The sequence below is a fragment of the Esox lucius genome, chromosome 14 (assembly GCF_011004845.1).
Source record: "Esox lucius isolate fEsoLuc1 chromosome 14, fEsoLuc1.pri, whole genome shotgun sequence".
Lineage (NCBI taxonomy): Eukaryota > Metazoa > Chordata > Actinopteri > Esociformes > Esocidae > Esox > Esox lucius.
In genome coordinates this window covers 6887125-6912497 of record NC_047582.1, presented here as the reverse complement: position 1 = coordinate 6912497, position 25373 = coordinate 6887125, and the positions used below count along the sequence as shown (strand labels likewise).

General features: G+C 41.1%; 2 protein-coding genes and 1 long non-coding RNA gene across 4 annotated transcripts in view; 1 reads left to right on the top strand and 2 right to left on the bottom strand.

Moving 5' to 3' along the window:
* The window catches only part of mfsd14ba (major facilitator superfamily domain containing 14Ba), a 28141-nt gene extending 5552 nt beyond the window's left edge, over window positions 1-22589 (bottom strand). The window contains exons 1-9 of one of the 2 annotated variants that reach the window (XM_020053712.3): window positions 22515-22589; window positions 7447-7545; window positions 6891-6953; window positions 6332-6459; window positions 5843-5957; window positions 5073-5291; window positions 4828-4941; window positions 4397-4468; window positions 3350-3462 (exon numbers count right to left, since the gene is read on the bottom strand). In XM_020053712.3, the coding sequence (XP_019909271.1) occupies window positions 3350-3462; window positions 4397-4468; window positions 4828-4941; window positions 5073-5291; window positions 5843-5957; window positions 6332-6459; window positions 6891-6953; window positions 7447-7545; window positions 22515-22589 (998 nt within the window). Of the gene's footprint in view, window positions 1-3349; window positions 3463-4396; window positions 4469-4827; window positions 4942-5072; window positions 5292-5842; window positions 5958-6331; window positions 6460-6890; window positions 6954-7446; window positions 7546-9429; window positions 9929-22514 lie in introns of those variants that run through there. The other variant, XM_010898278.5, reaches the window with a different exon arrangement.
* On the bottom strand, window positions 1658-2233 carry LOC117595567. Its single transcript, XR_004576798.1, has 2 exons — window positions 2123-2233; window positions 1658-1966 (listed from the first exon to the last, which is right to left on the bottom strand). It is a non-coding gene; the product is annotated as an uncharacterized LOC117595567 (long non-coding RNA).
* On the top strand, window positions 10333-24059 carry zmp:0000001301 (rho GTPase-activating protein gacHH). The gene is made up of 17 exons (XM_034297088.1): window positions 10333-10484; window positions 10653-10725; window positions 10793-10853; window positions 11019-11097; window positions 15157-15245; window positions 15637-15783; window positions 16037-16088; window positions 18720-18820; window positions 20912-20997; window positions 21152-21233; window positions 21805-21892; window positions 22081-22129; window positions 22310-22403; window positions 22533-22633; window positions 22715-22799; window positions 22970-23074; window positions 23379-24059. Exons 1-11 carry the CDS (start codon window positions 10423-10425, stop codon window positions 21828-21830), a joined length of 858 nt encoding a protein of 285 aa, XP_034152979.1. The 5' UTR covers window positions 10333-10422; the 3' UTR covers window positions 21831-21892; window positions 22081-22129; window positions 22310-22403; window positions 22533-22633; window positions 22715-22799; window positions 22970-23074; window positions 23379-24059.
* The last annotated feature ends 1314 nt before the right edge of the window (window positions 24060-25373 follow it).

Sequence of the window (25373 nt, the reverse complement as noted above, 5' to 3'; positions counted from 1 at the left end):
CCCCCAGGGGTCCTAGTACCCCTGGTTGGGAAACACTGGTGTAGCCTAATAATACTGTAATAAAACCCCTGGTGAATCGGAGATGGTTCTTCAGACCTGTGGTGTTTGCGCTTTCGATCGCCACCTTTCTGGAGCAAATCCGACAATTCACCTCCTCCAAATTATCAGGCTCATCTGTTTCATTTGGCTTCAAACCAAAATGCACCCAGGCCAGTGCAGTTGTGTTTGGCTTTGGAACCAGCAGTAAATCCATGTTGTTAATGACTGCTCTTTACAACATGCAATTGCAAAGCAATGTAAATTAAATTTGCCTGCGCATTGCAAAGGTTCACCTCACGCACTGCTGCATATAATATTATAGCCTAGTTATTTGCTTCTTCTAAATCTATTTTGTAGGTCTACCTAATGTAGCAAAAAGTGTTTCAACGCTTAGTTAATTAATTCAGTTAAAAATACACAAACTATTCATTATATTTTCAAACTTCAATATGCAATGGGACAAGAGATATTTATCTGTGCATTTTAATGCACATTGTTTACTATTAAAATATGTATGTAAAGGACAGAATTTGGCTTAGAATATATGTAAATACACCGATCAGCTATAACATTGACTGATCACCCGCCTAGTACGGTGTAGGTCCCCCTTTTGCACAAACAGACCTGACCTATCGAGGCATGGACTCCACTAGACCACTGAAGGTGTGCTGTGGTATCTGGCACAAAGACGTTAGCAGCAGATCCTTTAAGTCCTGTAAGGTGCGAGGTGGGGCCTCCATGGATTGGACCTGTTTGTCCAACACATCCCACAGATGCTCGTTTAGATTGAAATCTGGGGACTTTGGAGGCCAAGTCAACACCATGAACTCGTTGATGTGTTCCTAAAAAACATTCCGGAACCATTTTTGCTTTGTGGCAGGGCGCATTATCCTGCTGAAAGAGGCCAATGTCATCAGGGAATACTGTTGCCATGAAAGGGTGCACATGGTCTGCAACAATGCTCAGGTAGGTGGTACGTGTCAAAGTAACATCCACATGAATGGCAGGACCCAAGGTTTCCCAGCAGAACATTGCCCAAAGCATCACACTGCCTCCGCAGAACATTGCCTCCCATAGTGCATCCTGGTGCCATGTGTTCTCCAGGTTAAAGACGCACACTCACCCGGCCATCCACGTGATATAAAATAAAACATGATTCATCAGACCAGCCCACCTTCTTCCATTACTCCACGGTCCAGTTCTGATGCTCACGTGCCCATTGTAGGCCCTTTCAGGCAGTGGACAGGGGTCAGCATGGGCAACTTGACTGGTCTGCGGTTAGGCAGCCCCATACACAACAAACTGTGATGCTCTATGTGTTCTGACCCTGTTCTATCAGTACCAGCATTAACTTTGTAAGCAATTTGAGTTACAGTAGCTAGTCTGTTGGATCGGACCACACAGGCCAATCTTCGCTCCCCACGTGCATCAATGAGCCATGGCCATCCATGATCCTGTTGCCGTTTCCTCCGCTTTTGGACAACTTTTGATAGGTACTGATCACTGTAGACTGGGAACACCTCATAAGGGCTGCAGTTCTGGAGATGCTCTGACCCAGTCGTGTAGCCATCTGACACAAGAATGAACAGTGGACCCAAATGCAGACATGAAGGCAGGATAGATTCCGTATGAAATGTTTAATAACAGGTTCAGGGAAAAGCAGTCTCGTAGGCAGTAGATATGCAAAGGCTGGCAACAAAACACAATGGCAGAGGTACACTGCGTCAAACAGCCGAGTCGGTCGGGGAAACAAACAGGCAGAATCCAAACACAGGGAAGACAGATAGGCGAAATGGGCAACGGGGAGAACACTAGAAACAAGGTACACCGGAAACGACTGTACTAGACAAGACAATCTGGCAACTGACAGAACAGAGAACAGGGGTTAAATACACAGATGGAGTATTTAACGGGGAACCAGGAACACCTGGTGGAGGGTAGAGACATGACAACAGGTGAAACACATCAGGGCGTGACACCTGGTGGAGGGTGGAGACATGACAACAGGTGAAACACATCAGGGCGTGACACCTGGTGGAAGGTGGAGACATGACAACAGGTGAAACACATCAGGGCGTGACACCTGGTGGAGGGTAGAGACATGACAACAGGTGAAACACATCAGGGCGTGACACCTGGTGGAGGGTGGAGACATGACAACAGGTGAAACACATCAGGGCGTGACACCTGGTGGAGGGTGGAGACATGACAACAGGTGAAACACATCAGGGCGTGACACCTGGTGGAGGGTGGAGACATGACAACAGGTGAAACACATCAGGGCGTGACACCTGGTGGAGGGTGGAGACATGACAACAGGTGAAACACATCAGGGCGTGACACCTGGTGGAGGGTGGAGACATGACAACAGGTGAAACACATCAGGGCGTGACACCTGGTGGAGGGTGGAGACATGACAACAGGTGGTGTGACACAACAGGCTGTGTCACACCACATCAGGGCGTGACACAGTCACAATTTGGTACTTGTCAGAGTCGCTCAGATCCTTACTCCCATTTTTCCTGCTTCTAACATGTGCCATGATGACGAGATTATCAGGGTTATTCACTTCACCTGTCAGTGGTTATAAGGTTATGGGTGAGTGTTTTTTTAATGGGCGAATTTTTCTTTCTTTTGTCGAACAGAGTTTATGCAACAAATAGGCGACTTAAACACTTGTCTATTAAATAATAAAGTTGTGAAATTACATAACATAACACTGCAAAACAATTCTAAAATGGGTTTAAACACACTGAAATGAAGAAGCAAATAACTTTAAGTAAACAATCTGCGCCAGAATTTTCCACATAGCTGTCAAACGCTTTGCTGCACCCCTGGGTTAAACTTACAAACGAATGGAAAAGGACTTCATTTGCATTATTCAAGGTGTCATGACATCATCTTAATACTACTAATGCATTAGATGTTTTTTTTGTTGATGATCATGTTCGGACCCAGTCGGTTACTTACTTACTCTCACACACACTCACACTCACACACACACACTCACACACACACACACTCACACACACTCACACACACACACTCACACACACTCACTCACACACACACTCACACACACTCACACACACTCCCACACACTCCCACACACACACACACACACACACACACACACACTCACACACACACACACACTCACACACTCACACACTCACACACACTCACACACTCACACACACTCACACACTCACACACTCACACACTCACACACACGTTTGCAAACTGTATCCATAGGACAGCTCTGTAGAACTTACAGAATTCACTATAGATAATATGGGGTTAACCTTACCATGGTTCTGATCCAAAGCCATACCAGGCCAGCTGAAGTATCTGGAAGCCCAGACCCAGTAAAACTGTATTCTTATTTCCGATAGTTCTCATCAAGACTGTCAAGATAAGTGTCTGCAAGAAGGGGGAAAATATACATGAATCAAACCCCAAATGTAAATCTAAAGCCGTTATTACATCAGAAATTGGCACATAATTCTAGCTGAGCTCACTGAATTTGTTCGTTTGATCTCGAGTTGAGGATTTATTAAGGTTACTGGAATATGGTAGCAACAAGTACAAAGTCAACAGTCGATTCTGAAAACATTTATCAGTACTTATAATTTTCCTGCAATACCAGGAGTTCTTCCAATTCAGATGTTAAGAAAACATTACTATATTAAACATGAACAACTTTTTCCGTGTTTCATTGTTAAACCAAGCCCCGAGACCTTGGAGGACCTGACCAATTTAATTGGTCAACACAATCTTGTCGTTAGAGTCTATGATTTGATTGCAAAATTAGTATTTGGAGACAGAGCAACCTAGGCATACTTTCATCATAAGTTTAGATTCTATTGCGAAAAGATTTGGTGGTTGTATTCAATAAACGTTTTTAATTAAAAGTAGGAATTCTTCGAGGATATCAGTTGTACATGACAAACATAAGTACAGGCAAACATTTTCAGAATTTGACATACCATTTTGTCTGTGACTATCTGAACATGACTACTAAACTCCAGAAAAAACAAATTTGAATTTGTTTTGAATATCCTAAGCCATACAAAGCACAAACTAATTTCAGGCTTATTGGAAGAAAATGTGTTAGAAATATTTTTTGTAGGAATTACACGATTTGCTACATTATGTTAAAATGCTTTTATTAAAAATGTTGTAGTGCAGGACAGGCTAAGGCTGGGTTGATATCTTCAAGACAAAAACATTTAAAGACTTGTTGATGACCTAATATTAGATTATAAGTGATTATTAATTAACACAATATAGTCCCCACAGGCATAATTAAATGGAGTTGCATAAGGTCAGAGTTATAACTGTGTCATATACGTACCTGGGCTATGATGGAGAGGATACCAACCACGCCAATGAACACAGCGATCGTTGCAGATGAAAAGTTAATGACCTAAGGCGGGGATAGCGGGACAGAGTAAGGGTCTTCCTTTGCTCCAAATGTCCAAGAGTATTACCTCCACTATGCTTGATGAGGCTATGCTCAGTGGAGAGTGAGGTGAGCAAGTACATCTGAAAAGAATATCCTTTGTACAATTGCAGCCACTGAAACAACAGTAAAAAAAACTGATCTTGTTTTGCTGTGTTGTATTTTCTCTAGACGATAATGTTAAAATGTGTAATATGCCACTCTGGCATGCGTTTCTTAATTGCCGCTGAAGAGATTAATATGTTGTTTTATTTTTGTGAATCTCATGTTTCCTGTCAGACGGTGCGGTGCTTTAGGAAGAGTTCAGGAAGTTTGACATTTACCTGTCTAAGATAGAGGAAGAAGCTGGAGTATTGGCCAGCCTCAGGCAGATAGGACAAGAACACTGTTATGCAGATGAGAAGAACAGTCGGATCCTTCCCAACTTTCCTCATGGACTGCAAACAGCAGAAAGTAAATCATTTAAAAGTTTATATGTATTAATGAAGCCATTAATGAAGGAATTTTTGCTAGGTAGCCTAGCACTACGTGTCTAGCATAGCTCAGCATGGCACGGTGTTGCACTCACCTGGAATGGGTCTGCCTGCTCCCAGGAAATTGGTGCTCCCCAAGTGTTGAGTCTCATCTTCTCTGGCAGGGATTCTGGCACAGCCAGCAGGATGAAGCAGATGTCTGCCAGAGCAACCAACGTAGCCACCAACACCACCAGGTTGTCACCGTAACACGCAGACAGGTATGCCCCAATGGCTGGACTTGTCACCAGGCTGGCTGCAAATGTAGCTGACACCTACCGACACAGAGGACCAGGTGTGCATTACAAACTAACATTGTTTCTCCGTCTGTTTACATTTCATCCAGATGGTCCAGTCAGTGACCATTGTCACGGTTTTACGGAAGTTTCGAGTGGTTTATTTTTAGTATTAAAGCTAATAGCTGTCAATGGCCCAGTTGTTAGGAATGTTTTGTTTTTTTTACATTTCACAAAAGGAAACATAATGAATGTTCAATAATGTTATTCTTCATTTAACACCAGGGTGCCAACAACACAAAAAAGGATACAATGGGAGAATTGAATTGGATATAATATACTGCATTTTGTGATCTCAGGGGAACCTTCCTGACACAACTGCATAATATGAAAGCTATGTGTGAAGGATAGGCTTGCTGAAACATGACACAAAATCTATCCTCAACAAAAAAAGAACACAATGCGCCACCCAGATAGAAACACAATACATCACCTAAATACAGTACCTGTCAAACAGAATTGGAAATATACTGTTAACGTTTAGAATCGTGTGATTTCCCTTCAAAAATAACAAACAAAATAAGCATTACCAGTCCATATGCTGTGCTTCTTTCATGCTCCTCTGTGACATCGGCAACATACGCAAAGATGACAGAGAAGGTGACAGAGAATGCCCCTGACATGGAAATTGCTGCAAAGTACCACCTAAGGGAGTGAACATTATGTCAGTTAGATTCTTCTCAAACGTTAAAAACAAAGTGCACTTCACACCATGTACTTGACAAAGATTAACAAGCACACAGAATCCCGATCAGATTCCCTGACAGCCCCTTAACAAGCACCTGTTAGGTGTTTAGGTTATCAAATTGCTGTGCAATTTACAAAATTCAGTGAAACATGTAAAACTGAAAACTCTATGGCGGTGCGTGCAAAATTGGGACAATAAAGTATATTCTTCACAGGTTGGTAGATCTAGATTTAAATGTACTGATTGTTCCATTCCAACCAAATAGTTAATTATTCATTATGTAACAAAACAACAGTATTTTGTTCTTGGAGTAAGAAATGGAAACCCTTACCAGGGACTGAGTCTCATAAGAGGAATCGGGGCACAGGTGAAGAATACAGTGACCAATAGGAAGGACCGCCTGCCCCACACATCTGACAAGGCACCAATCAGAGGGGCACTCATGAAGGACAGAAGACCCTGTTGAGGAGGAGGGTGAAGAGGGGGAGGGGCCTCTATTAAGAACGTCATGGTAACCGGGGGTTACCAGGAACCCATTATGAGAAAGCACGTTGATCGTTAGAGGAAATGAGGCTGAGCTTGATTACAATCAAGTGGCGGCACTAAAAATGACATCTCTCTTGCATTCTTAAATGACCTATAATAAACCTACCGTAACCTAAAATAAACATGCCGTAGATATGAAATAATAAGATAGTGAAAAGTAGATGAGCTATAATACATAATATACATTAATGCTGATTTTGTTCAATCGCTCATGGATGAAACTAATGGGGTTCGATAAAGCATAACAATGATGAACAAATGATATTACCCACATCTGTTTGGGGAGATATATGGTTTGCAGTCATTCTTAAATGTTCTTTCGTAGTGTTTTTTTTTTATCTTACCTTCACCCCTTGAATGAGGCCATTCATGAGAAAGGTGTGCTGTGGAAATGTTTCATGTAAAACCTGTAAAGAACCACAGATTTTGGGCACTTTTTAATAAGGCTGTTCTACTGCGAAGCTGTCAAAAACTCTTAACAGTCACACACACAGCTTTGTGGTCAGCTTTGTGGTTTTTTAAAAACCCTCGAAATCTCAGCTAAAAGACAATGTCACTAAACCACAAGTTCCTTTTACTAGACCATTCCAACAGGAGGGCGAGAGAGGAGAACATAGATTGACAGAAGAGAGCAGGATGAATGTAGACTATCTGAGAGTGAGTGAGAGAGATGGGGGAGAAAGACAAAAACACCAAGGCCCTTACTCAATTAGTATTTGCCTAATTCCTTATGAGCTCCCACTTTGCCTTGTTCTCAATAGTATTGGAGCTCAGTGGAATCAATATATAGAGGGCCCTGAGTAGACCAGGATATACCTAAACAGACTCAGACAAGGTAGAAGGCAGAAGGAGACCGATGGACCAATAAAGACATGCAGACCAGAGGGAACTGGAACTCACTGTCAGCATAGGAGTGGTGAGGAGACCCCAGGCAAAGAACTCCAGGAAGATGACCACCACAGCATGGGAGACACTGGGCCTGCCGATGCCCTGGCCCGACTGCAAACCACAGGAAAGGCAGACATAAACCTATGAACCTATTTACTTCCATGTTTTAATGTACACTGTAAAAATGTGCCAATCTTACAGGTTGGCCAAAATAAAATGTTATGTAAAAAATCTAATCTATTTCACCATAGGCCTAACCACAAAGTATTTGAAATCAGGTTTGTTGCATTTGAGTGTCTCGCCATATTGGGACAACTGTAAACCGCAATATTTGGAAGCAGACGTAATATGGAAAGTATTTATTGATCTGTGGTGGGCTTCTGTTCTCTGATACCATAGATATTTCTCATTGAGTAAAAATCCTTGTCTGCTTCTCTGTCAAGGCGAATCAGTCAGTCAGTAAGCTATTTGAAGAAACCCAAATAGCCAGCATCTCCTAGACAGGACATTGGGGAATGGTATTTTAGGATGGGCAATGGCATAGATTAGAACAGGCCCCTTACAGCTACTTCAGAGCACAGCATGATGCAGGCAGCCTTTGGGAAGCTTGAGACATAGCTGGTTATGTAACAGTGTTGACTGGAGATGGGACCTTTACTCCCAGTTGGTCACTGCAGATGCACTGAGTTCCTCTGTGTATTTAATTTGGGATGCGGTTGCAATCTCAGCCTGCTGAAACGCAAGAAGCGAAGTACGTGATCATCACCTAGCAAGCTGTGAAACTAGATATACAGTTATCCAGGCCTGACAGAGATTCAATCACTGCTGCAAACTGTTAACTAAACAGCAGTATCACACTGCACTCACATCTTGGCTCATCTCCCTATGTCTAGATGAATGCATTTACTGGAACTGTGATTATCTGTAAATATGTACTTCTAATGAAAATACATGTACTGTGTATTATAATGCTCACTTTCCACATGCCATTATCTTTAAGTCACAACTCACTGGATATAACTGTCTCCAGTATCCATGCATCCATGTCAACTTTGGGCAGATGGAGTATTCTATGCCCATATGTTGTCTACCAGTAACAACACCATCACACCAAGTAACATTCAAGGTATGTGTACATTTACTTCTGATTCTTTTGGGAGAAAAGGAAGGCTTACACATTCATGTTGGCAAAAAAAAAAGTCTAAGTCATCCTTGATATTAAAAGTAGCAATCTGGTAACAATTTCTGGTGTCCTGATAGAAGGCTATTGGCTAGCATGTAGCTGTGAGATTTAAATCTGAGTGCACTCTGGGACACAAACATGCCTGGAGCACATCCAGCATCATCAACACCAACAGTTCATGAAAGGGTAATGGTTGATGTGCTTTGTGTTTATTTCTTTAGCGAAATGCAGCCTGGATTAAATGTTACACTTAAAATACAATTTCAAGTGCAATACCTACAAACTGAAAAATGTTGCTTTTCAAACATCCACCCTGTCTATTAATAAATGTGTGTATTTTCATGCAAACAGATTACGTTGGGAGGCAGCCAGGCGACGTTATGTAAAAACCCCGCAAAGGCAGCGGCAAAACAGAATGCTTCAATAAGATATCCGCAGCTAGGCCTTCTGCGACCCGAAACCTCAATGTATTCACCGCGTCCTTGTAATACCTAAACGTTATAATGTACTTCATTTCCTTATGGATAAATTCATTACACACTGGTCCAGATTTAAAAAATGTCTGGCAATAGTCTTTGCGAAAAACTATGGTTCACTGTACACCGTTGTACACAGACAAAACCGTTTCTTTTTTGCAAGGTATCTCCAGCGCATAATGTCGGCTTATTATGTCATAGCTTACCGCAGGCGCGCTCACAGCTGATGAGCCGTCGGTTTAGTATTTGAAAATCGGTTAATTGTTACATTGGCCATTCGCTACATTCCCGGTTACTATAAATAATATACCGAAATAAGACTATTCATTCACATACCGTGGGCTCATCTTTCATGATAATTTTCTTGACCAAGACTATATGGTTGGTACCCTGGTGATCTTTCTCCCCCGGAGCCATCTCCTCGTTACATTTCGCAGGAGTTACATAGAATCCATGTTGGGTAGGAATCTTCGGCGCACCCGCTTCTTCCAGGATGCCTTCTGGTTTAGCCTTGAAAGGCTAACGGTTATTAAATAACGTGTTAGTAACGCAATATTCGTACCGAACTGACAATACCGGCAAATTTACAAAATGGATATTGCACACGTCAACACGTCCTGTCGAATCCCTCTGTGCGGAAGACAAGGTAGTGAGCACACAACAGCGACGGAAGATTAGACGGGCTGAAGACTGACTGCGGATCAGTGCCTCGTTTTTACGGCTTGATGCGGCCCGAATGTTTGGAAAGCTGGTCTTAGAACAGATTCATGGCAAACAGCGCTTCTTTCTGTAACCACTAGCTGGACAGCCTACAGAAGCCTACCCGGAAACCACGTGTAATTGTTTATTATCATCTGTGATCCCAATAAAACATTTATTTCTGTTTACATTTATTTAATTAAAAGGGCAGAACGAGCAAAACATAACATAGCCTAATAAGAAATTTGTGTTGTGAACAATTATTTAAAATAATATTCGGAGTCTGGATGGATACTGTATTGTCTTAAAATGTACAAATTTGTCAACGATACATTTCTGTTACATGTTTTCCATAAGGTGTGTAGACCCGAGTGGGTCAGACGTTAAATTAAATACTTTGGTTTATTTTGTGCTCCATAAGGTCTGTTTGTGGTCATTGCTAGGCAACGAGGGTGTCCAGTTTACATTAATTAGAAAGGTAGCTTAGTATAACAGACTGCATAGCCAGCAAACTCCACTAGGATCACCTGACGCCAAATCCTTTTCATCACAATCCTTACGGTAGCGTAGCCTGCTGTATCAATACAAACATTCTGAAAACATTAAGACCCACTTGTCTCAATAGACAGAATGGCCTTAGCAAGTGGACACTGGGTTGACAAGGAAATGAAAGGTGAACCACCAAGTCCCAGGTAAGACTGTGTGAATTTTTCAGTGCCAGCTCAGTTTTTCTCTCAGCATAACCTCAGGCATGCTCTACAGTTTTTCTCTTTACTCAGCCTAACATGTCCCCCCAGAAGCAGACAGAATAGTGTTGTTTTCATGTAAATTTTTCAATGTCCACATCTCCACCTCACCAGGCATGGCCATGCAATAACTGTGGCTGGGGATCTAGCTTTCCTTTTTGGAGGAGTGTCCACCAGGTCTGAGGAGGTAAATCACACTACCTTCATTGTATTGGTAAATCTACAGTGGAACATCCTTATCAACATAAAAGTAGATGTTCCCTATGTTCCAGGAGGACTCGTCTGTATGCATGAACGACTTCTACATGCTCACAGGTACAGCATTTGACGACTTTAAGAGCTAAACAAAACACGTGCATGCTATGACAAAATCCCATGGTGACGGCCTGGATGAATCATAATTCCCTTTGGTTACTCACCAAATTCCCTTTGGTTATATTGGTTACTCACGTCACTCTACAAACTGTGTTGTCTTTCTAGTGTCACCATATCACATAACATGGGAAGTGATGCCACAGAATGGGGCTGTACCCTCAGCAAGAGAAGGACACACACTTTGGTAATTGATATGCAGTACCATGCTAAAGTTTGGACACACCTATTCATTCAAAGGTATTTCTGAACTTTTTCTATTTTCCACATTGTAGAATATAAGTGATGACATCAAAACTATGAAATAACATATGGAATCACGCAGTAACCAAAAAGTTTTCAACAGATCAAAATACATTTCATATTTTAGATTCTTCAAATTTGCTAGCCTTTGCCATGATGACAGCTTTGCACACTCTTTGCATTCTCTCAAACAACTTCATGAGGTAGTCACCAGGAATGCATTTCCATTAACAGTTGTGCCTTCTTAAAAGTTAATTTGTGAAATGTATTTCCCTCTTAATGTGTTTTAGCCAATCTGTTATGTTGTGACAAGGTAGGGTTGTTATACAGAAGACCATCCTTATGTCTGTACTGTAGTAGTCCATATTATGGTAAGAACAGCACAAATAAGCGAATAAAAGAAACGACAGTCCATCATTACTTGAAAGTAAGTCAATCTGGAAAATGTCAAGAACTTTTTAAGTTTCGTCAAGTGCAGTCGCAAAAAACATCAAGTGCTATGTTGAAACTAGCTCTAGTGAGGACCGTCACAGGAAAGGAACACCCAGAGTTCCCTCTGCTGCAGAGGATAAGATCATTAGAGGTACCAGCATCAGAAATCAGCAATTAACTGCACCTCAGATTGCAGCCCAAATAGATGATTCACCAAGTTCAAGTAACAAACACATCTCAACATCAACTGTTCAGAGGAGACTGCATGAATCCGACCTTCATGGTTGAATTGCTGAAAAGAAAACACGAAATGACACAACGTTTTAGAGGTTTGGTTCCAACCACTGTGTCTTTGTGAGATGCAATGGGTGAACGTATCTCCATATGTGAGGTTCCCACAGAGAAGCAAGGTGAAAGGATGATGGTGTGCTGTTGCTTTGCTTGTGGGGTTGCTTTGCTCGCTCGACACTGTCAGTGATTTATTTAGTTCAAGGCACACTCAACCAGAATGGCTATAACAGCATTCTGAATCCCATTTGGTTTGCTCTTAATGGGACTTTCATACATTTTTCAACCGGACAATGACCCAAAACACACCTCCAGGCTGTGCAATGTCTATCTGACCAAGTGATGGTCTGCATCAGATGACCTGGCCTCCACAAACACCCGACCTTAACCAAATTGAGATGGTTGGCATGAGTTGGACCGCAGAGTGAAGAGCAGCCAACAAGTGCTCAGCCCATGTGGGAACTCCTTCAAGACTGTTAGAAAAATATTTGGGGTGATTACATCAAGAAGCTGGTTGAGAGAATGCCAAGAGGGTGCAAAGCTGTCACCAAGGCAAAGGCTTGCTACTTTGAAGATATGCATATTCAATATGCATAATTTCATAGTTTTAATGTCTTCACTATTATTCTACAATTTGGAAAATAGTAAAAAAATGTAATACCTTTGAATGAGTAGGTGTGTCCTAACGTATAACTGGTACAGTACAATTTTACCAGGTAAGTTGGCTAAAAACCCATTCTCATTTATAGCAATGAACTGTGAGCTATTAGGGTTATCTGTCTTGCTCAAGGAAAAAACAACAAAGGATTTACCTTGCCCACTCAGAGGTTTGATTTTGCCATCTTTTGGATACCGGTATGATTATCTATCCACTAGGCCATCTGCCTATCTATAGCTAAGGCTGGTCCTGATCAGTCCCAGGATGGGAAACCAGATACTGCTGGAAGTTCTGTTGGAAGGTCAGTAGGGGGGTTTCTCTTCCCTCTGGTCTAAACCACTTGAATGAAATGCAGAAATCTAGTTTCCCACCTAAATAGACACAACAGAAATATTTAAATAATGTTTCATTAGACATACATGAACAATTACCAGACATGATGTATACTAGAAAGTTATTAAAACTCACTGTCATCTAACGGCGGACATCAAGTATGTGGTACATGTCATTATTATTTCCTCTATTCAGCAAGATGTGGGAGCAGGTCTTGAAATACTTTTTAAATGTAGCAACAATGAAACAAGCTACTGTAAAGATTACCTTTCTTAAAACTGTAATATAGGGTGTTTTTTTTCTCCAGGTAAGTTGGAAACATTTACAGCAATTTAAGTTTAACGGCTTTACTCAGGGACAGAGTGACTGATTTTTAACCTAGGCGGCTCTGGGATTTGATCTAGTAACTTTTCTGTTACTGGTCAGATGCTCTAACAACTAAGATACTTTCCCCCTCAGCATAATAACTGACTGTAAATAATTTGCACCATTTCCTAAAACTGACTGCCCCACAAGAAAAAAATAATACACAAACTCTGTTGAACTGCCTGCAGACTTGCGTCATTTTCCTCTTTAAGACTCTGTCCTTTAAGACTCAGTAGTCTTGACTCCATTCCAAGAAATTATTTTGCATTTCAGTTGTGTTAAGAGCATACACTTACCTAAAGGATTATTAGGAACACCATACTAATACTGTGTTTGACCCCCTTTCGCCTTCAGAACTGCCTTAATTCTACGTGGCATTGATTCAACAAGGTGCTGAAAGCATTCTTTAGAAATGTTGGCCCATATTAATAGGATAGCATCTTGCAGTTGATGGAGATTTGTGGGATGCACATCCAGGGCACGAAGCTCCCGTTCCATCACATCCCAAAGATGCTCTATTGGGTTGAGATCTGGTGACTGTGGGGGCCATTTCAGTACAGTGAACTCATTGTCATGTTCAAGAAACCAATTTGAAATGATTCGAGCTTTGTGACATGGTGCATTATCCTGCTGGAAGTAGCCATCAGAGGATGGGTACATGGTGGTCATAAAGGGAAACAATGCTCAGGTAGGCTGTGGCATTTAAACAAGGCAACAATTGGCACTAAGGGGCCTAAAGTGTGCCAAGAAAACATCCCCCACACCATTACACCACCACCAGCCTGCACAGTGGTAACAAGGCATGATGGATCCATGTTCTCATTCTGTTTACGCCAAATTCGGACTCTACCATCTGAATGTCTCAACAGAAATCGAGAGTCATCAGAACAGGCAACATTCTTCCAGTCTTAACTGTCCAATTTTGATGAGCTCGTGCAAATTGTAGCCTCTTTTTCCTATTTGTGGAGATGAGTGGTACCCGGTGGGGTCTTCTGCTGTTGTAGCCCATCCGCCTCAAGGTTGTGCGTGTTGTGGCTTCACAAATGCTTTGCTGCATACCTCGGTTGTAACGAGTGGTTATTTGCTCTTTCTATCAACTTGAATCAGTCGGCCCATTCTCCTCTGACCTCTAGCATCAACAAGGCATTTTCGCCCACAGGACTGCCGCATACTGGATGTTTTCACCAAGGAACATACAGTGAGATGCAATCACAGTTGTTGGTGGCACAGGATGTATTGCACAGTACATCCCAGGCCTGAATTGCTACCTCATCTGGGGTGATCTTTGAGAGAACATTCTGATATCTGATATCCTTTTAAGGCAGTTATAATGTAGAGTATGGGTTTTTACCCAGGTGTCATGGCCACATTTTCAACCTAACCATATTCCCATCATGGCCTCCTAATTGTCTCTCTCATCACCACATGTCCGTCCTCACCTCTACCCCTCAAAGCTGATGTGTGGTGAGTGTTCTGGTACATATTGGTCACGCTGCATCTCCGGAAACCTTGTGTCGTACCACTACTTTATAGACATTGCAATCCAGAATGCACAACACAGTACCGTAAGCCCATTGGCTAATGACTGTCACGCTTAGACAGAATGTGACTTCCTGTGCACAGATAAAGAAATGTTCTGTTATGATCTAAACATAACAGGCGTACATTCATACAATTCCACAACACTATTACTGTATGTTATTGGTTTTCAGGTCTATCTTGGACAAATTAATAAGTCATCTGTTGAGACACACAACACATGATGATTAACAATTAGGCCTACTGTACAACACATACTTTAGGTACCCAGCCATACTGTAAAGTTTACAGTTTAAACAGCCATATTGTTCAACACATACTTTATACCGCCATACTGTACAATACATCCTGTACATTTTTGTCCTGTTATATCTATTTTCTCTCTAGTTTGGTCAAAGGCAAGCTCTATCTGTTTGGAGGAGTGTCCAATCCACAGGCTGGAGAATGTCTTCCTGGAGTCTATTGTTTTGACATAGGTAAGATTCCAGGGCTGGGAGTCTACACAAGCCAAAAAAGCAGTATACTTACCCAAGTGTATTATTTTGGAACCAGTTATGTTGTACTTCGGCTAACAAAATAGTATTAAAATTGTAAAATAGTACTTAACAGTGTGTTCAAATGGATCCACTTATTTCATACATGTATATACTTATAATACATGATTGGTAAAAGCTTTTTAGTACACTTTTTTTGGTGGGTGGGGGTCTTTCATGGCTTTTTGGTGCTGTTTAAACATAATTTTTATTCTAATAATAAAGAAACAGAAACCAAAGTATTCTTTTTTGGTGATGCCCCCTACCTAAATTGGTAAAACCACATATTTTTATAAAGCCAAATTATATATCCTGTTGTTTTATCGGAATCTAGTGAATCTGGAATGGGAGCGGCTCACCATAGGGGGTGTGTCTCTCAGAACTGTCAGACACTGCTCCGTATCCATGGGAGACAATATCTATGTCTATGGAGGGCTTCTAGACGGGGTCCCGACTGATGACCTCATGATGTTCAACACAGTTCAGCATGAGTTGTTATGGAGGTATGGTGACTGGAAAGCATAGCAAAATACTTGTATCCACTGATATGTAAGAACTAATCAAATATGTGATGCTGTTGCAGTCAGGCCGTATCTACTGGACGAACCTACAAATTAAGAAGTAAATTACTCTGAATCTATGGTTTAGTTTTGATCAAACTTTGATCAAGGGTAATAATTATGCATGTAATACACATGTCGTTTTGGTTCAGAGTATGAATGCTTGTTTTTCAGTGTCTCTGAACTGGACCCCTGTCAAGACCACTGGGACTCTACCATCTGCAAGGTAATTTACTTAATTAACAAAACACAGTTTAATCGTTGGTCTCACATTACAGAACGTAGCTAACAATTTCATTTAAAAATACTATTTTTGAAAGGATCTTTACAATGGCTGGGTTCAGCTAGTTTAGAGCGCCCGAATCCTTGTTTGTTAGTTGTGCTTCGTTCCATTGCAGTGCGCGTAGCAGGTTGCCATGGCACCGTAGGATGGCAACCATAGATGGGACATATAGTTCTATCCGACGTCTCAAAAACTCCGCCATCTTACCTGGGACCAGTTCGGAAAAGACAAACCACTTAACACTGGTTATGGTGGTATTTTGTGCAGCAGTAATTTTGTCCAGAAAAAGGATGAACGATACATAGGAGGTGGGAAACGCATTGGTAATAGTGTAGAAATGTACCATAATATACTTAACTTTACATATCATGTTTTTAATCAATGAACAAGAAAGCTAATCCAGCCTAACCGTAGCTGTTGAGCTACGTAACTTTTCAGTACCAGAATTCTGTTTTTTAAATTTGTATTAACGGTGTCAGCTAGCTTGCTACAGACAAGTGTGAATTAATGTTGCACTACGTTTTTGAAATCGTTTTAATAGAAAAACGTTATTACTGTATATAATCAGCAGATGGCGATGTTGGGTAGCCACAAAAAAGTAGCCCCTTTACTCCTATTTCTGTCCTCCGTTTACTAAGCTATTGTTAGCATACCAAATTCAGTAAGCTGTTACTAAAATAGTGATTTCTACAATTAAATTATAATATTTATATGTTTATACAAATACATACATGTATTATAATTTATGTACAGTTAATTGTTATGTTTGGAAATAAATAAATATAAATTTCCACTGCATTTTAAGTAGTATCTTGTATCTTCCTACTGTACCGTACATTAGACTAGTGTTTCTCAACCAGCAGTACTAGGACCCCTGGGGGTACTTGGCCTCTCCAAAGGGGGTACTTGAAAATACTCATGACACCATAGGCTTACGAGTGAAATTAACATGAGGGGGTATTCCAGGGGTAATCCAAGCAGAGAAAAATTCTGTCAGTGGTGCAGTAACTGGATAAGGTTGGGAACCACTGCATTAGACCATAGCCATTTTGTACTCTTAAATTAATAAATGATTGAAAACAATTTCAAATGGATGGTTTGTTAATATTCTGAAAAGTACAGTCATTTTATGCGTTATGCTGTGCATGACAGTGGCTATTTACACTGAACAAAATAATAAACGCAACACTTTTGTTTTTGCCCCCATTTATCATGAGCTGAATTCAAAGATCTAAGACTTTCTCTATGTACACAAAAGGCCTATTTCTCTCAAATATTGTTCACAAATCTGTCTAGATCTGTGTTAGTGAGCACTTCTCCTTTGCTGAGAGAATCCATCCACCTCACAGGTGTGGAATATCAAGATGCTGATTAGACAGCATGATTATTGAACAGGTGTGCCTTAGGCTGGCCACAATAAAAGGCTACTCTAAAATGTGCAGTTTCATCACACAGCACAAGGCGTGCGTTATGGACAACGAACACAGGTGCATTTTATTGATGGCATTTTGAATGCACAAAGATACCGTGACGAGTTCCTGAGGCCCATTGTTGTGCCATTCATCCACGACCATCACTGTACACAATTCCTGGAAGCTGAAAACATCCCAGTTCTTGCATGGCCAGCACACTCACCCATTGAATATGTTTGGGATGCTCTGGATCGGCGTGTACAACAGCATGTTCCAGGTCCTGCCAATATCCAGCAACTTTCGGAACCCTCCAGACCCCCCCAATGCAGTGAAACTGCTCATTTTAGAGTGGCCTTTTATTCTGGCCAGCCTAAGGCACACCTGTGCAATAATCATGCTGTCTAATCATCATCTTGATATGCCACACCTGTGAGTGGATGGATTATCTCGGCTAAGGAGAAGTGCTCACTAATACAGATTTAGACAGATTTGTGAACAATATTTGAGAGAAATAGGCCTTTTGTGTACATAGAGAAAGTCTTAGATCTTTGAGTTCAGCTCATGATAAATCGGGGCAAAAACAAAAGTGTTGCGTTTATAATTTTGTTCAGTTTATATATTATTAAGGGAATGTAACTTATAAAAACTGAAATGCCACTTCTACCATATGTTTATATTGTAGATTGTTGAGAGCAGGTCCCAGGTAAGATGGCTGTAAAATTGCTCCATTCTGATTCATAGGGGCTCTAAGACACCAGCACATCTACTGTTCTATTATCTGTGATGGAAACAGCCAGCAACAGAGTGAGGGGCAACCTCATGTGAAACTGCATCTGAATGCCATCTGTCTTTCAATAAAGCTCCCCAGTACTTGGCAGGTTTCAATAGTTACCTTTCCAAAGACGCCCAGCTGTATTGCGGTTCTAATAGTTTTTGCAGCACTACAAACACAGCCTCTGATTTAGAGACTATTAACAACAAGTTTCAGCATTCACTTCCATTCAGTTCTCATTTATGTTGTTTAATAACAAAACAAAAACAAAAAAATCTGGTATCCCTGTGGAATGTACATTATAATTTAATGTCTCTCGTTGCCATGTTCCCTCTTTGCAGGCACAGCCTGCTACAGAATTTCCCTGTCATTGACATTTTGTCTTTGTAGATACAACCACACGTTCGCCGCTGTCGGTGAGCTAGTGTTCATGTTTGGGGGGTGCACGGAGGATGGCTGCTACCACAATGACGTCCACATTCTCAACACAGGTGAAGAAATGCTAGTGTCCCCCCTGAATCTGGCTTACCATCCATTGGCAGTCCCAGACTGGGGTCCAGTGCCCCCTGCGGATCGTTGTGCTGTGGTCGGCTCAGTCCATTCTAGTTTTTTAGTTTGTTTGCGGTTGTGTGTCTGTGTGAGGAGAGTGTATGTGGGGAAAAAAATAAATGCTTTTGTACCTACAGTGGGGAGAACAAGTATTTGATACACTGCCAATTTTGCAGGTTTTCCTACTTACAAAGCATGTAAAGGTCTGTAATTTTATCATAGGTACACTTCAACTGTGATAGACGGAATCTAAAACAAAAATCCAGAAAATCACATTGTATGATTTTAAAATAATTAATTTGCATTTTATTGCATGACATAGGTATTTGATCACCCACCAACCAGTAAGAATTCCGGCTCTCACAGACCTGTTTGTTTTTCTTTAAGAAGCCCTCCTGTTGTCCACTCATTACCTGTATTAACTGCACCTGTTTGAACTCGTTACCTGTATAAAAGACACCTGTCCACACACTCAATCAAACAGACGCCGACCTCTCCACAATGGCCCAGACCAGAGAGCTGTGTAAGGACAGCAGGGATAAAATTGTAGACCTGCACAAGGCTGGGATGGGCTACAGGACAATAGGCAAGCAGCTTGGTGAGAAGGCAACAACTGTTGGGGCAATTATTAGAAAATGGAAGAGGTTCATGATGACGGTCAATCTCCCTCGGTCTGGGGCTCCACGCAAGATCTCACCTCGTGGGGCATCAATGATCATGAGGAAGGTAAGGGATCAGCCCAAAACTACACGGCAGGACCTGGTCAATGACCTAAAGAGAGCTGGGACCACAGTCTCAAAGAAAACCATTAGTAACACACTACGCCATCATGGATTAAAATCCTGCAGTGCACGCAAGGTCCCCCTGCTCAAGCCAGCGCATGTCCAGGCTTGTCTGAAGTTTGCCAATGACCATCTGGATGATCCAGAGGAGGAATGGGAGAAGGTCATCTGGTCTGATGAGACAAAAATAGAGCTTTTTGGTCTAAACTCCCCTTGCCGTATTTGGAGGAAGAAGAAGGATGAGTACAACCCCAAGAACACCATCCCAACCTTGAAGCATGGAGGTGGAAACATCATTCTTTGGGGATGCTTTTCTGCAAAGGGGACAGGACGACTGCACCGTATTGAGGGGAGGATGGATGGGGCCATGTTTCGCGAGATCTTGGCCAACAACCTCCTTCCCTCAGTAAGAGCATTGAAGATGGGTCGTGGCTGGGTCTTCCAGCATGACAACGACCCGAAACACACAGCCAGGGCAACTAAGGAGTGGTTCCGTAAGAAGTGTCTCAAGGTCCTGGAGTGGCCTAGCCAGTCTCCAGACCTGAACCCAATAGAAAATATTTGGGGGGAGCTAAAAAGCTGTATTGCCCAGCGACAGCCCGGAAACCTGAAGGATCTGGAGAAGGTCTGTATGGAGGAGTGGGCCAAAATCCCTGCTGCAGTGTGTGCAAACCTGGTCAAGAACTACAGGAAATGTATGATCACTGTAATTGCAAACAAAGGTTTCTGTACCAAATATTAAGTTCTGCTTTTCTGATGTATCAAATACTTATGTCATGCAATAAAATGCAAATTAATTACTTAAATTAATCATACAATGTGATTTTCTGGATTTTGGTTTTAGATTCCTTCACTCACAGTTGAAGAGTACCTATGATACAAATTATAGAATACATGCTTTGTAAGTGGGAAAACCTGCAGTGTTCTCCCCACTGTAAAGATGTTGCATGGGGATCTAAACTGACCTTCACAGTGGTTAACTTCTAGATTTCAGTCAACCCATAAAACTGACAACACAATAATTTAATCATTGTGACATGATAAGAACGTTTTGTGACATCGGACGTGCATTTTTAATGTCACAGTGCACTCGTCAGAATGGGGCTCAACTTGACTCCCAGGCAACTTGTTCATGCATTATTCACGTAATCCCCAACAGTAAACCGCTGTAACTACAATAGTGCATTCTTTGCTTCACAGTAGAATTGTCCAAATGGGCTGAAATGATCTGAAGTGACCTCTGATTCTCAGATACCCTTGTGTGGCAGAGGTACGATGTGAAGGGGGAGTCACCACTGGCCTGCGCCGGCCAGACCCTCACGGCTCACCATGACAAGGTATTATCATCACACCGCTCCCTCACTACCGACTAAAAATACACCCGGTGACAAGGATATTGCCAGGCAACAGCAGGCTGGGAAGAATAAATCTCTTCCTTCAGTTAGGTGTTTTAATGTCCTCATGTTCTTATTTTATTCTTGTTCCACTCAGGATATTTACTTGTTTGGCGGCAAATGCATCAGTCAGGATGGAACAGTAACTTCAACAAATGAGATTAACAAATTAAGCATTGGTAAGTCAATTAGCATTATCTCAGGTCTCACAACATTAACGTGGGCATTGGCGTTCTGAACGTTTATCGCCCCCGTGAGCTAGAAGTTGTGGCACAAACTTCTATTCAGTAGTAGTGCTTTTAGTTGGTTTGAATTTAGAACACATGTTAACCTAAGGTTTATCTCAGAACTAATAGACTAATAGACTCTTCCCCTTTATCGTTTTACTGTGGCCCTGTCCTCCAGCTAAAATGAAGTGGAAGGTGCCTCTCTATGTGGGGATTCCTCCCACCCCACGTCATGACCACACTGCCTTCATCCTCCATAGCCATGTGTGTGTATATGTTTGTATGTGTGTTTTTCTGCTTGTGTGTGTGTGTGATCCAGATCTAACAATACATACTGGGACCAGAAGTTCCCACAAAGATTGGAAAACCTGATAATTAGGTCCTGACTAGGAAGAATTTACTGTGTTCAACACAGATAGAAAAACAAAATATGTGTGTGTTTGGTTCTGCCATTGTGGGTGCTGGCACATCTGTCTGTTTGTCTCTCTTTCTGTCTTAATGATCGCGTGTTAATATCATGCAGATATATATATTTGGTGGCAAAAATGAAGAACAAGAATTCAATGACCTGAAGGTGATGAAATTGATAAACCCATCAGAAAGACAGCCAGGTAACACAGCCTATGTCAATTCCAAATATTTCCAATACTTGGGTACTTCTTTGCCATTCCTTTACACATTAACTTATTTCTTCGACCATTTTAAAGTGTTATAACCTCTCAGGACTAATTGTTAAATATATGATTTAACAAATATTTGACTTAAACAGTGGTACATTCCCTTTTGATCATTTTACTAGTGATGAAGGAAATTCTGTCTGAGTTTGGGCTTCAGGGAGTCAGTCATGGGTGAGTGTTTTAGTATTTCCGCTTGCTGTAGCTATCCTATTCAAACGTATTAACATAGTGCTCTCTTTCTCCAACGTTTGTTTCAGTTCGTGCTGTGTTTCATTTTCTCCCGGCAGGCACTTACAGTTATTCAAATTAAGTTTCAGTTTTCACAAAGCTATTTCACTCTTCTCTGCTCAGTTTCACACCAACTAAAGTCCCCAACGTAAAGTATGAGCTCAGTAAGTCTCCGTCTTCGTTTTCTATGAGGACGGGTGCAGCTGCCTCTGCACAGGTGGGTTATATTCAGAAAATGTGCACAAGGCCTTAATATAGGCAGAGATTGGCATTTGCCACCATAGACGTTAGTGTTTTTTCTAACCCCATAGTCTGTATTGTCACTGACCTGCTGTTGAATCACTAGGTCACAGCCCACAGAGACTTCAACGCTGTCCGATGCCATGCCTTGGAAATGATCCATAAAGCGTTCTCAATGCTTGACCAAGAGTTCCAAAAGCTTGACGGGTATAATGGTTCAGTCTTGGTTCAAAGTATGGCTTATTCGTTCATTAATTATTTTATTAATTCATGAATTCTTTCCCGTAGAGAAAGGTCAGAGCTTGCTCAAGCTACCGCAGCTCTTAAGTATGAGAGAGAAGCTCTCCAAGCCCAACACCTGCAACAAGAGGCAGTAATGTATCAGTCTTAGTTTAATTATCATTCATACATATTTCCTTCCATTCATTCTCTCAATATGGATCTTTACGAAAGTTTGCCTTGTAGCCTGTTAATCAACACATTTTGCAAAAATAATTTTACAGGAAGTATTCTGAAACCTTTGTACGTTGTGGGCTATTTCAGGAACTACAGGAAATGTTGGAGAGACACAGAGCCCAGAATGAGAACTGGCTACGTGCACGGGCAGAGGAGAATGACAAGGAGAGGAAGGAGCTGTGTAAACTCAGGGTTCGTCGCCGTAACACACAGACACACACACACCCCCTTCACAGCGCTATAAACATGAATAGGAATTGAGAGTTTCTAGGCCATTCTAACTCATGCAAATAGGTATTCAATTCAGTTTAATTGATAGTGGAGGATCACGTCATTATTGGCTTGAACAGTGTGTGACATAATATTGGCTGCATAAAATTCTACTTCTGTTTAGAAAAGGTGGCAGTCCAAAAATGAATACACCAATGTGCTTTTGAACTGAAGTGTAATGTCAAAAGCCATCCAAACAAATTATTTTCCTCTTATGATTTTCAAGGAGGATATTGTGCAGGAGCAAGAAAGACTAAAAGAGGAGCAGGGAAACATCCAGAAACGAAGCGAGCACCTCCTATCCATCATGAAACAGTTCAAAGGCATGTAAATACATGTCTCCATAGCAACCAACTGGAGAAAACAGATCTCCCGTGGATAAAATGGAAGAATAGATTTGACATTCATTTGTGTTTTCTGCTGGTGTGTTTGAATAATTAGCATTGTGAGCATAGGAGAAATTTGCATTTGTTGTCTTTTGCCAAAGAGTCATCTTATCTTAGAGAGGCGGTGAGGTCAGAGGAATCATGTTGACCTTGTCATAAAAGGGATAATATTTTAACCTGACTGGTACAAAATCCTAGAGCATACTAAGTGGGACTATTATGAAGGCCTATGGAAAATGTTGTAAAGGAAAGTAACAAACAATCAATCTGTTTTGTGTTGAATAATAAAGCAATAGTGCAGCGCTCTTTGTAGTTTTGCACATATCTGCAGAGATACACATTCTGTTCCCTAATCTTTTAAATAATCACACACACTTTTACAGTTTTACACTTTTCAGATAATGCAATCAAGAGATTTGATTGTATTGTATTTTATTCTAGCTAAATCTGGGTAAACCAGATAGATTATTAGGAAATGGATGTGTATGGGAATAGATTACTCAAATAAAATGTGAAAATTATATGCCAAGAATTTACATTGGTTGTCAATTAAATCGTTCTCTATTGAGACTTACCCTATGTCAAAACAGTGATTCCTAACTTGATTTGGTTTCTGTACCACTAGCTGAAGTTTGCACTGAGTAGCCCTGAGGCGCATTTTGCCCCTCATGTGCATCTTACCAGTAAGCCTATGGTCTCTGAAGTCTTCACAAGTACCCCTTGTGCATAGACCAAGCCTCCCCAAGGATCCGAGTACCCCTAGTGTGAAGCCATGGCTTTAATCAATCAAATACAGCAGGATAATAAAGGGACACGACTAGATATGCCAAAAGTACCTTTTTAAATTAGGTTAAAAAAACTTTCATTTCCAAACCCTGCAGAAGTGGAATAAGCTGTAAAATGAGGCCAGGCTTGAACGCCTTAAGTTTTTAAGTGATTTTAAAGCATTGCTAAAAGGACAAGTATGGTTGCTTTTGATATGGTTGTGTGCGTTCTTGTTTAAATGTTGTTTTTTGTTGTCATGTGTAGTTTCCTTGTTGCTTGGCAAAAAATGTCTCTGTTATTACCTTTTCTTTCCTTTCAAAAAAAGTCGAAAAGGAATGTTTTCAGTGAGGAACAGAAGGGTTAAAATTAAGAGACCACTGCAAATTGAACGCTTCTGTTCCTCACTCAAAACTTTCCTTTTCAACTTTTTTGGAAAGGAATGAAAAAGGTGCAGTGGTCTCTTAATTTATTCCGGAGCTGTATATCTTCAATAATAGTGGAATAATAGTGTTTTACAAAATGTATTCACCAGCTCAATGCTGAATTTATTTTGGACATATCTAAAAACTGCACCCATCTTCTCCACAGACATCACTAAGACACACAATCATCTCTCCTTGAACAACAGTAGACATGGGCAAGCAGAACACCACATTAATTTCCTGGTTGCTAACATTCAGCTCAATCAATTTCTGCCAACATGAGAAAAGAAGCACTGAATAGTGTAGGTAATCATTGGGCCATCTAAATTGCTTTTTAAACATTTTTGTAATTTTTTGTAATAGCAAGTGCACTATAAGTGGAGAGTTTCCCACCTTCTTAATTTTAACCCTTCTGTTCCTCACTCAAAACCTTCCAATTTGACTTTTTTGCAAAGGAAAGAAAAAATTGCAGTGGTGTCTTTTTCCAGAGCTGAATACTACCGTTCAAAACTTTGGGGCAATTAGAAACGTCCTTGCTTTCCATGACAACATATATAACATTTGTTTGAATACGAAAAACAGCAAAAAGAATAGGAAACATAGTCATTGACAAGGTTAGAAATAATAACTTTTATAATAATTGTGTCT

Coding starts and splice junctions, on each gene's coding strand:
- zmp:0000001301 (XM_034297088.1), top strand. CDS start 10,423: ATGGCCTTAGCAAGTGGACACTGGGTTGACAAGGAAATGAAAGGTGAA. Junction 15,246..15,636: donor AGTCTATTGTTTTGACATAG/GTAAGATTCCAG, acceptor ATCGGAATCTAG/TGAATCTGGAATGGGAGCGG. Junction 21,234..21,804: donor GATTAACAAATTAAGCATTG/GTAAGTCAATTA, acceptor AATATCATGCAG/ATATATATATTTGGTGGCAA.